The sequence below is a fragment of the Hemiscyllium ocellatum genome, chromosome 42 (assembly GCF_020745735.1).
Source record: "Hemiscyllium ocellatum isolate sHemOce1 chromosome 42, sHemOce1.pat.X.cur, whole genome shotgun sequence".
In the NCBI taxonomy this organism is placed as follows: Eukaryota; Metazoa; Chordata; class Chondrichthyes; order Orectolobiformes; family Hemiscylliidae; genus Hemiscyllium; species Hemiscyllium ocellatum.
Genome location: NC_083442.1, coordinates 14108513 through 14121020, shown reverse-complemented (window position 1 = coordinate 14121020; position 12508 = coordinate 14108513). Strand labels below are relative to the sequence as shown.

Below are 12508 nucleotides of genomic sequence, written 5' to 3'. Positions count from 1 at the left end.
TGTTAAAAGAGAAGGGGTGGTGTCTTCGCATTGAGGAGGTGTTTATTTTGAAGTTTTTTGTTTATTCTTTATTGTTTATAAAAAAAAGGGCAAAGAAAGAAAAAAAGAAAAAAAAAAAATAACAGTAGCGTAGGGCTTGGGGTCTGACTTTACTGCTCCTCTCCCTTGTAAATTGTTGTTTCTCTGTATACGCTGTTATATTAATTGTTTGTCAACTGTACTGTTTAATAAAAGAACAGGAGTGCAGCACTGCTTATCACTGGCCACTCAGGTGTTTCCTTTCTTCCTGGTGGTGGAATATAAATAAAGATTTACATACATGTTGTTCTTCAGTGTCTGATACCCGCACACACACGACATGGGTGCTGGGGTAAAATAAGCACTCCCGCTGTTAGGCGGTAGTGTGGAAAAAAAATAAACAGGAAAAGAAAAGAACAGGAGTGAAAGACATGCTGTTTAGCCTGAGAGCTGGCTCTGAGGGAGCTGGATTAGTGTCAAGGAATCTCCACGTGGCAATAAAGAATGACTTGGTGATTGGATACTGGCCTGCATTGAGTTATTTCACTAATCAGCCGGCATTTTTCCCTCCCGAGATTTTCTTAGACTCCATCATCACTGACTTTATGGGTGTTTAAAATTGTGTATAACTTTCAGATTAGCATTCAGGTGGCGGCTCACCACCACTTTCTCATGGACAGCAAATCTTGGCTCAGCCAGCAATCTTCACATCTCATGAACAGATTTTTAAACAGCAGCATGTCACTGACAGGACACAAGTAAATCAGCCCTTCGTTGTACTCTGAGGATTTTCCATTCTTTGGGATGAGCTACAAGAGGTTGAAATAATCAAGCAATATTTACCACATTGCCATTGACATAAAAGGAGATCAGGGGTATAACAATGATTTGTGCTATGGACACATTTGAAATGTGCAGTGCACCTAATACTTAAGATCAAATCCCTCAACCCTTGTGACATTGTTTAAAGGTACTATGTGGACACAGTTGAGATGTTCCGTTGTTAAGATTAAATTGTGCTCTCTCTGTTTAAGATTTTGCTCAGGTACTCCCTGTGAAGAACTTCCTGGTGTCAGCAGTGTAATCCAGCCAACCACTGCTCTGCACTGGGAGCAGCTTGTAAATTCTGGGAACTAGCTTTGGAACAGTAATTAAGATTAAAGAAATTACTTACTTTCTTTCTAATTTTTAACATATCTAACACTTCCTGAGTGCCATTTCAATGGTACTTCATATTTCAGCCTTCAGTTTGCCCCACCTTATGGCTTCTTTTCCCATATCCTACCTCTCTGGAGCAACTCGCTTTCCAAAGTGTTCTGTCATTTTTCTATTTCCAATCCTCACATGTCTGCTGCCATCTGCACATTAGAGGTGAACAATAAATCTATTTCCACATCTCAAACACTATTGCCCAGATGTGTAGTAAAGTACAGTGGTTTCTCTGCTACCCTCTTAATACCACTGCTAACAGCAGAAACTCTACAGGCCAAAGATTGCACACATGCACAGCAGTTTGGGTATCCAACACACTACACCACATGCAATACAAGGGTGCGTGCAGAATTTTGAAAATTATTTCATGTGAACAAACAGATTTTGAACATAATTTTATATTCTGACAGCAATTTAAAGAGACACCTGAACAGTACACTCTTTCATACCACATCAAACTGGCAAGTTGGTTTAAAAACGCACATGACTTTTAAACAGTGTTTGTTCCCTGACCTGGGAAGCCCATCTGTGTTTTGAACTCTCTGTAGTCGATCCAACATGTCTTGTGTGGGTCCACCGCCACCATCTCCAAACCCAAACAGGAAGGCACTGTCATTGACACGACCTTTGTCTTTATTATTTTTAACTGTATTCAGCAGCTGCAATAGAGGGAAGAAAAATTTCCTCAAACTGCTTAAATCCTCCAGGATGAGACTTCACAAATTAACACTGGCTTTCCACTCAAAGATATGTAGTGTCATGACCAACAGCAACATGCATCAAATAGTGATTGTAACTTCAAACAACTTCCCCAAATAAGACAAAATTTGACATTAAGCCCATGGTGATAACATTAGAACAGGTGGAAAACCATTTGGTTCAAAGAGGTGTGCTTTGAAGAGCATTTTCTTCTTTCATATGAATTACACATTGCTGGAAAGGCCAGCACCTGTTGCCTATTGTTAGTTGCCCTGGAGCTGAGTAGCTTACGAAGCTATTTCAGAGGGCAGTTGAGAGTTAACCACATTGCTGTGGATCTGGACTCACACATAGACTAGACTAAGTAATGATGGCAGATTTACTTCCCATAAGGATATTAGTGAGCAACATCGGTTTTTATGACAATCAATGATAGTTTCATGGTCATCAACACTTGAGGCTAGCTTTCAATTCCAGATTCTATTGATTAAATTTGAATTCCACCAGCCCCTTAGTGACATTAGCACTGTCTACCCCGAAAGGAGAAAAAAGATGTAGAGGCATTTGCAGAGAAAATTCCAGAGCTTAGAAATTATATGGCTGAAGGTGCAGCTGAACAAAACTCTGGGCAGCTACACAAATGCCAGAGTTGGAAGAACAAAGACCTAATATTGAAAAGCAATAAATCTTCCATGACATCTTTGTTTCCATTTCTGGGGATAGGCTGGTCACTGACATTGACTACAAAACCACTGACTCCCACAGTTACCTCAACTATACATCCTCACATGTTGCTTCTTATAAGGACTCCATCCCATTCTTCCAATTTCTCCATCTCCATCACATCTGTTCTGACAATGCCATTTTCCTCCAGAGGGCATTAGAAATGTACACTTTTCTCCTCAACTGAGGGTTCCTCACTACTGTAGCCGACAGTCCAGCCCATCTCCTGCAGTTCTGTCCTTACCCTTTCCCTTCTCTCCCATAACCCTGACACAATCCAACTCATTGTCAGTTAAAAACAATGACTGCAGATGCTGGAAACCAGATTCTGGATTGGTGATGCTGGAAGAGCACAGCAGTTCAGGCAGCATCCGAGGAGCAGTAAAATCGATGTTTTGGGCAAAAGCCCTTCATCAGGAATAAAGACAGTGAGCCTGAAGGGTGGAGAGATAAGCTAGAGGAGGGTGGGGGTGAGGAGAAAGTAGCATAGAGTACAATAGGTGAGTGGGAAAGAGGATGAAGGTGATAGGTCAAGGAGGAGGGTGGAGTGGATAGGTGGAAAAGAAGATAGGCAGGTAGGACAAGTCATGGGGACAGTGCTGAGCTGGAAGTTTGGAACTAGGGTGAGGTGGGGGAAGGGGAAATGAGGAAACTGTTGAAGCCCACATTGGTGCCCTGGGGTTGAAGTGTTCCAAGGCGGAACATGAGGCGTTCTTCCTCCAGGCGTCTGGTGGTGAGGGAGCGGCGGTGAAGGAGGCCCAGGACCTCCATGTCCTCGGCAGAGTGGGAGGGGGAGTTGAAATGTTGGGCCACAGGGCAGTGGGGTTGATTGGTGCGGGTGTCCCGGAGATGTTCCCCAAAGCGCTCTGCTAGGAGGTGTCCAGTCTCCCCAACGTAGAGGAGACCGCATGGGGGCAACGGATACAATAAATGATATTGGTGGATGTGCAGATAAAACTTTGACGGATGTGGAAGGCTCCTTTAGGGCCTTGGATGGAGGTGAGGGAGGAGGTGTGGGCGCAGGTTTTGCAATTCCTGCGGTGGCAGGGGACGGTGCCAGGATGGGAGGGCGAATTGTAGGGGGGCATGGACCTGACCAGGTAGTCATGGAGGGAACGGTCTTTGTGGAAGGCGGAAAGGGATGGGGAGGGAAATATATCCCTGGTGGTGGGGTCTTTTTGGAGGTGGCGGAAATGTCGGCAGATGATTTGGTTTATGCGAAGGTTGATAGGGTGCAAGGTGAGCACCAGGGACGTTCTGTTCTTGTTACGGTTGGAGGGGTGGGGTCTGAGGGCGGAGGTGCAGGATGTGAACGAGATGCATTGGAGGGCATCTTTAACCATGTGGGAAGGGAAATTGCGGTCTCTAAAGAAGGAGGCCATCTGGTGTATTCTGTGGTGGAATTGGTCCTCTTGGGATCAGATACGGTGGAGGCAGAGGAATTGGAAATACAGGATGGCAGTTTTGCAAGATTAGGGTGGGAAGAGGTGTAATCCAGGTAGCTGTGGGAGTTGGTGGGTTTGTAACAAATGTCAGTGTCAAGTCGGTCGTCATTAATGGAGATGGAGAGGTCCAGGAAGGGGAGGGAGGTGTCAGAGATGGTCCAGGTAAATTTAAGGTCAGGGTGGAATGTGTTGGTGAAGTTGATGAATTGCTCAACCTCCTCGCGGGAGCACGAGGTGGTGCCAATGCAGTCATCAATGTAGCAGAGGAAGAGGTGGGGAGTGGTGCCGGTGTAATTACGGAAAATCAACTGTTCTACGTAAGCAACAAAGAGACAGGCATAGCTGGGGTCCATACGTGTGACAAAAAAATCAGATAAAAGCCATGGAAGGATGGAATCGGGCTCTGAGTCCTAGAGGCTGCAGGATTCCCAAGTGGAAAATGAGATGTTGTTCTTTGAGCTTAACACTCCACCAATCTGCGGCATCCAAAGGATTGTAAGTTGCTATTTCTGTCACATCCAACTAGATGCCACATACAGACACACATTCCCTTCCTCTTAAGTCCTTTATCAGTGTTCTATAGGGACTAAATCCCTTGGTACAACCTGGTCCACACCTCCTTACACTCCTATGGTTCATCCCAAGCAATTGCAGAAGGAGTAATACCTGTCCATTTACCTCCAGGTTGACACATCAGTGTGTTCCCACACCAACATATCGGTCTCAGGCCTGCTGCAGTACTCCAGAGAGCCTCAGCACAAGCTCAAAGAACAACATCTCATTTTCCACTTGGGAACCCTGCAGCATCTAGGACTCAGAGCCCGATTCCATCCTTCCATGGCTTTTATCCGATTTTTTTGTGTCAGGTGACAGATGTCTTGGTGGGAGAGCATTTTGGTGACAGTGATCGCAACTCCGACCTCTCCTATACTTAGGGAGAGGGATAAGGGCAGACAGTATGGGAAAGTATTTAATTGGGAGAGGGGGAATTACAATGCTATTAGGTGGGAACTGTGGAGCATAACTTGGGAACAGATGTTCTAAGAAAAATGCACAATAGAAATGTGGAGATTGTTTAGGGAGCACTGGCCAATAGTGCTGGATAGGTTTGTCCGACTCGGGTAAGGAAGGAATGCTAAGTTGAATGAACCTTGGGCGACAAGGGATGTGGAACATCTAGTCAAGACAAAGAAGGAAGCTTACTTAAGGTTGAGGAGACAAGAACCAGACAGGGCTCTAGATGGTTGCAAGGTAGCCAGGAAGGAATTGAACAATGGACTTAGGAGAGCTATAAAGGGGGCATGAAAAAGCCTTGGCAGGTAGGATTAAGGAAAACCCTATGGCGTTCTACACGTATGAGAGGAACAAGAGGATGGCCAGTGTGAGGGTCAGGCTGATCAGGGACAGTGGAGGAAACTTGTGCCTCGAGTTTGAAGAGGTAGGGATGGTCCTTAATGAATATTTTACTTCAGTATTCACTACTGACAGGGACCTTGTCATTTGTGAGGACAGTGTGAAACAGACTGATATGCTCAAACAGGTTGACATTAAGTAGGAGGATGTGCTAGAAATTTTGAAAAACCTAAGGATAGATAAGTCCCCTGGGCCAGACTGGATGTAGAGTTGTGTGTGGTGCTGGTAAAGCACAGCAGGTCATGCAGCATCTGAGGAGCAGGAAAATTGACATTTCCGGCAAAAACCTTTCATCCCGATTTTTCTGCTCCTCAGATGTTGCCTGACCTGCTGTGCTTTTCCAGCACCACACTTGATTCCAATCTCCAGCATCTGCAGTCCTCACTTGCCGAGACAGGATGTACCCAAGGTTACTACAGGTGGCAATTTCTACACCTTTGGCGATAATCTTTGCATCCTCACTGTCCATTGGAGTAGTACTAGATGAATGGAAGGTGGCAAATGTTATTCATTGTTCAAGAAAGGGAAAAGGGATAATCTTGGGAATTAGTGACCAGTCAGTCTTCGTCAGTAGTGGGCAAATTATTGGAGAGGATTCTGAGAGACAGGATTTATGAGCATTTGGAAAAGATTAGTTTGATTAGAGATAGTCAGCATGGCTTTGTGAGGGACAGGTCATGCCTCACAGACCTTATTGAATTCTTTGAGGATGTGACAAAACACGTTGATGAAGGTAGAGCAGTAGCTGTGATGTACATGGATTTTAGCAAGGTGTTTGAGAAGGCTTCCCACGGTAGGTTCATTTAGAAAGTAAGGAGGTATGGGATACAGGGAAATTTGGCTGTCTAGAGACAGAACTGGTTGGCCCAAAGAAGACAGAGGGTGGTGGTAGATGGAAAGTATTCAGCCTGGAGTCCGGTGACCAGTGGTGTTCTGCAAGAATCTGTTCGAGGACCTCTGCTCATTGTGATGTTTTATAACTGACTTGGATGAGGGAGTGGAAGGGTGGGTTGATAATTTAACCAATGACACGAAGATTGGTGGAGTTGTGGACAGTGTGGAGAGGTGTTGTAAGTTGCAACAAGACATTGACAGGATACAGAGCTGGGTTGAGAAGTGGCAGATGGAGTTCAACTTGGAAAGGAGTGAAGTGATTCATCTTGGAAGGTCGATTTTGAAAGCAGATTACAGGGTTAAAGGCAGGATTCAGTGTGGAGCAACAAAGGGATCTTGGGTCCACGTCCATAGATCGCTCAAAGTTGCCACCCAAGTTGATAGGGTTGTTAAGGTGTATGGTGTGTTGGCTTTCATTAACAGGAGGACTGAGTTTAAGAGTCGTGTAGTATGCTGCAGCTCTATAAAGCCTTGGCTAGACCACACTTTGAATATTGTGTTCAGTTCTGGTCGCCTCATTATAGGAAGGATGTGGAAGCTTTAAGGAGAGTGCAGAGGAGGCTTTCTGGACTGGAAGGCATGTCTTGTGAAGAAAGGTTGAGGGAGCTAGGGCTTTTCTTATTGGAGCGAAGAAGGCTGTGATAGAGGTGTACAAGATGATGAGAGAAATAGATAAAGTGGATAGCCAGAGACATTTTCCCAATGTGGAAATGACTATCATAAGGGTCGTAATTTTAAGGTGACTGGAGGAAGGTTTAGGGGAGATGTCAGAGGTAGGTTCTTTGCACAGAGAGCGGTGGGTGTATGGAATTCTCTGCCAACAGCAGTAGGAAAGTCAGATACATTAGAGACATTTAAGTGACTCTTGTATAAGCAGTTCTTGGATAGAAGATAATAAAATGAAGGGTGCATAGGTTTGTTTGATCTTAGAGTAGGATAAAAGGTTGGCACAACATCAAGGGCTCAAGGGCCTGTACAGTTCGATGTTCTATCTACCCCACTCCTGATGCTATTATTACATGGGATGCTTTTAACACAATCACCAATTTCTCCCACTCCAATTTTTAAAAATACACTGGTATAGTGGTACAGGTAGTTCTCCTTTTACGTCATAGTTGCATTCCAGTTACACCTCGCTTAATAGAAAATCGCTTCCTAGAAATAATGGGGTCTACGGGAAAATTGGGGTTGGAGCAGACCGGCAAAAATTATCACTCACGATCGCTCAAAAATCACCCAAGAGTCTAACGCACAGCCTGAATGAAGCTTGAAATCATAGTTATTAATGAAACAAAAGTAAATTTAACACAGCACAGTTAAAAAATATAAGAAAACTGCTCTCTGTTCAGTAGCTCTCACAGCAACTGATATTGGCACATGTGCAGGATGGCACAGAGACTGGCGCTGACATTACACATGCGCATAGCAGCGCAAACACCAGTGCCCCTGCAGACATCGGTGCAAGTGTGGAATGATGTGCACAAATCGATGCCCAATAGAATTGCACTATTGCCAACAGAGGTAGGCATTCTCAAAAGTACCATTCCCTAATTCTTCAGTGATGTTGTAGTCAAATCACGCTGCTGAAATGTGCATTATCCCAGAACTACCTGCACTATCTTTGGACTAGTACTCCAGAGATCTAGACGAATGTTCTAAGGACATGGGTTCAAATCCAATTTGGTGGAATTTGAATTGAATCAGTAAGATCTGAAATCAAACGATAGTACCAAAGCTGGTGACTGTAACACTATCATCAAATTGTTGTTGAAAAACACATCTGGTTCATTAATGTCCTTTAAGGAGGGAAATCTGCCATCCTTTCATGGTCTAGCCTACTTGTGACTGCTAACAGCCTTGTGACATAGCCTAAGAACATCAACGGCAATTTAAAATTAGCAACAAATCCTGGCCTGGTCAGCATTGCCCACACTGCAAAGAATGAAGAAAAAAGTCAAGACATTAAATACTTGATACTGAAATATTTTAAATTCCAATTTTAGAAACAAATGACATCATAGTTCCTCAACTGTTATGTTGTGGCAATGTAATTTGAACAGAAATTATGACTGTACTTGTTAGACACCATCATTCCGAAAGGCAAATTAAGCCATATTTTGTATGATCTCACTGCACGTGTTTATTAAAAATTCAATGCCTTTGAAATAACCTCAATAAATCCCTTCATATGTATCATGAAGCAACTAGTTATGCAAAATGACTACACTGAATTTGAAAGCATTCAAATTTAGTTCCTTCTTTGAAAACTGAATTGTTTTTGAGATAGACAGCAATGTAACAGGTTGCTTCAACTAAATCTTTCCTATTTGATGTAGCCTTTGACAAATTTCATAACCCATCCCCATAGAATAGCAGCAGATCTTGACACTTGGACTGACCCATAACCTCTTAAAAGGAAAACCTCAGGGGTCTTTACTTTGACTGGCTAGGAGCTAGTTTACAACATTCAATATTGTTACAACCACAGGTGGTAGCATTTAAGGTTATTTAATTTGGAAATATTTATTTTCCCAAAACATTAGACCAAGGTTTCCTCAGACAATTGTTTGGTTCGTCAAAAGTCTGACTTCTACTTTTAAACTGGCTTCTGGCTTTAGCTATAATACAAAGGAAACCTTCCCAATAGGTTTCCATGTGAAGAGTGAGTCTTAGGGGAAACTTTAAAGTCTTCAATTACAAGTTTTAAATTGGTTCCCTTTTGTAGAGTTTGGGCTTACATTGGACGTATTTGTCCAAGTTTATAGAACTGTCAAGTTAAAAAGTCTGTTTTTGTTCTTTTCTTCCTAATTAAACATCAACACAAACGATTACAAATGAGTGAGACAACTAATTGCCACAACTAGCTGGCAGTGGGTTGAATTTTCCTACAGGACACCAAAAGAGAGAACAAAAATAGCCCAACCCTGTAAGGGCATTCCAAGATGCTGGCATAGAAAGCTGCAGTAATCAAGCACCAGCAGCACCCCTCTCTCTTGCTTTCTCCAAAGATTGAAGTTTGCCGCCTACTTACTTCCTCTACCTTGCATTTCATTTCGTAGGAGTTGCCAGGTGGAAAATGGGTCAGAACCCTGGAGCCATCAATTCCTTCCCAAAAGAATGTGTGGTGCTGTCAAGATTGGCGATATCAAAAAGGGAAAAATAAGCAAGTGTTACTCAACATGACAAAGAAATTGAAGCAGATGTGTTTTCAAATTCAAACTCTGTGTCAAGATAATCGAAGTACAATAAATCCAAACAAGAAAACAGTAACAATGTTGGTATGTAGCACTGGAAATATTGGCTCATGGCATACAGTATTTATGAACTTTCAATTCTTGTTACAAAACAAATCCTCCAATGATGTCAATACAGTTGCTTTTAGACAAAAATCAACATTTCCAATGCAGGAACTCTTCTAATTGAGGAACTGATTGAATATTGAGGAACTGATTGAATATTAAGCAACTGATCCATGCAGATGAAGATGATCCCATAGATGGTGATATTATCAGTAGCCTAGTTTGTTCTTAAATTTGTTTCTTCATTCAACTCGATTACAAACTGATCTGCAACACTTTTCCCTTTGTCCCACATCCTTTACAAACTCACCTAACAAAACTCTATCGATCTTAACTGTGAAACCTCCAAGAGACCCCCACCATTGGAGGCTTTTCGCGAGAGCAAGTTCCAGATTTCCATTACCCATTATGTTGAAGAAATGATTCTCAATTTCACATTCAAATGACTTACCATTAATTTTAAGGTTATGTACTTTTTGTAGTGGACTCTTCCACCTGTGGGAACAGTTTCCCCATTTTAACCCATCAAACCATGTAAACATATAAAAGAATATATGCAAAGTTTATGTGACCAGATCTCCTAATTTCATGTTCTATTAAATATAACTGATCTCATTATCCTACGCTAGGAGATTAAATTGACCATTTTCTGATAGTAATCACCATGCTTAAAACACATTGGGGACAGTAATACAGACAAAATTCAGTTTTATGCAATGCCTCCAACTGAAAAAAACTGCAGATGCTCAGCAACTGCCTCACAATAAAGGAATGATTACTTGAGTGAAGTAAATATTGAGCATGCATAGCACCAATGGCAAATACAGAGACAAAGCCTTCAAAGATGGTCAAAGAAGAGATAAGAATTTGGTGAAGAAATCCCTAGATGACGCCTTTTATATTTTGTACTTGAATCAAACTCTAAGAAAGAGCGTGTATAGCAGACAACTTTAATACTGGTACAAAACAGTTTCAGTTTCACACCAGCATTAAACTGATCGTGTAATTTCGTGAAGTGGTAAAGCTGGTGTTGGACGAGGATGGAAAAAGTTAAAAATCACACAACACCAGCTTATAATCCAACAGGTTTATTTAGAAGCACTAGCTTGGAGCACAAGACTTCACAATCACCCGATGAAGGAGCAGCACTCCGAAAGCTGGTGCTTCCAAATAAACCTGTTGGACTATAACCTGGTGTTGTGTGATTTTTAACCATGTAAATTCAGACAAGGACCAACCTGATGTGAAGGAGAGTGGAACTGCCAGGAACCAGTTGTTGCAGGGGAGTATGGTTGGTGAAAGTCTCACACTACATTAAGTAAAAAGCAAAAAACTTTGTTGATGCTGTAAAATCGGGAGTCTAAAAGATAAGAGATTCTGGAAAACTCAAATCAGTCAGGGAGCATCTATTCAAGAAATGGACAGGTTAATGTTTCATTTGAGTGGTCAAACATGTTTTGTTAAATTTGAACCTGTACTGCATTTCAGGCATAAATATCTACCAATGCAGTCAGATAACCATCATATTTATCTAGCACTAAATGGAATCAGAATGTAAATCAGCAGGATAAGCTTCCAAATACTACCACATTATGCTGGTTAATTAGGTACTTGCATCCAATGTTCAGCTGATATGAAGTTCAATTCAGATCTCTATCAGCATACAAGAATTTAAACGGAGATAGTTTCAACTCATTTCTGGTGAGTTTTCTGCATGAAAACTTACAAAGTATAGACACAAGTGACACGGAGCCAGTCACACTCAAAACTAAAACAAAGAACTGCAGAAGCTGGAGGTCTGAAACAAAACAATTTAAATTGCTGGAGAAACTCAGCAGGTTTGGCAGCATCTGTAGGAGCAAGGCAGAGTTAACCTTTTGAATCCAATGACTCGACATTATAACTCAACGTTAATTCTGCCCTTTTCCCATAAATGGCGCCATGCCTATTGAGTTTCTTCAGCAATTTCTGCACTCAAAAAGCTATTTTTGAGGAAAACAAGTATCATGCTAGTGCTATAAGGATTTTATTCTGGTGCTCATTTCAGCAACCTTCCAAATCTAGAAATGATGGTTCGTGCCTGGTATTGGTTAGAAACCCCCTCTGGACTGGTAGTCTCTGCCAGATTTGCTGCAGAAGATGATGGCAGTTAGAGAAAGTTCAAAATCTGTTAGACTCCGTTTGCTCTGGGTCCCCATCCTGCTGTGTTCAATTTGACATTTCTGTTTGCTGCTTCTTATGTCCCTCCAAATAGTCTGCTTACAGAAGTCATGGTCATCAGCAATTGTCTTCTAATATGCGTGATGTCTGGTACTTTCATACTTTCCTTGTAATGAGGCATGAACATCCAGCAGGTCATGACCTAATGACCAGCTCACTAAACAAATTGTCTTTGAGTAAGTGGCCAGCATCCATCCATGGCTGAGACAGCATAGACATTATTGGCTCGCTAATAGAATTAGGATTTTCCAGAATCCATGGGGTTGGTGACCTTGTTCAGGTTCAAGAGACTGGATTTAAGGAAAAGTAGATCATGAATCTGGCTTTTGATGTCCTTTAATGTTTCTGTTGCCCAATGCTACCTTCCTATCAGTGAAAAGTAACTAAATGCCATTTAAATAATGTGAGGTGCTTGGATTATCCAAGCTATCCTCCTTGTATTTCATCCAGGGAGCTGAAAACTATCTAACCATGGTAACCTGAACAAGTCTAATAAGCACAACAGCCATCATCTTAAAACTATTGACACTTGCAAAGTAGTAGACAATTTCCACTCAGGTCTAAATTGCAAGACAGTCAGTTGAT

The 12508-nt window shown here is 42.1% G+C and overlaps 1 protein-coding gene across 1 annotated transcript in view; it reads right to left on the bottom strand.

Moving 5' to 3' along the window:
- Positions 1–12508, bottom strand: part of man2c1 (mannosidase, alpha, class 2C, member 1) — a 120888-nt gene that overhangs the window by 67165 nt on the left and 41215 nt on the right. The window contains exons 11-12 of the mRNA XM_060853843.1: positions 9436–9531; positions 1744–1889 (exon numbers count right to left, since the gene is read on the bottom strand). Of these exons, the coding sequence (XP_060709826.1) occupies positions 1744–1889; positions 9436–9531 (242 nt within the window). The remainder of the gene's footprint in view (positions 1–1743; positions 1890–9435; positions 9532–12508) is intronic.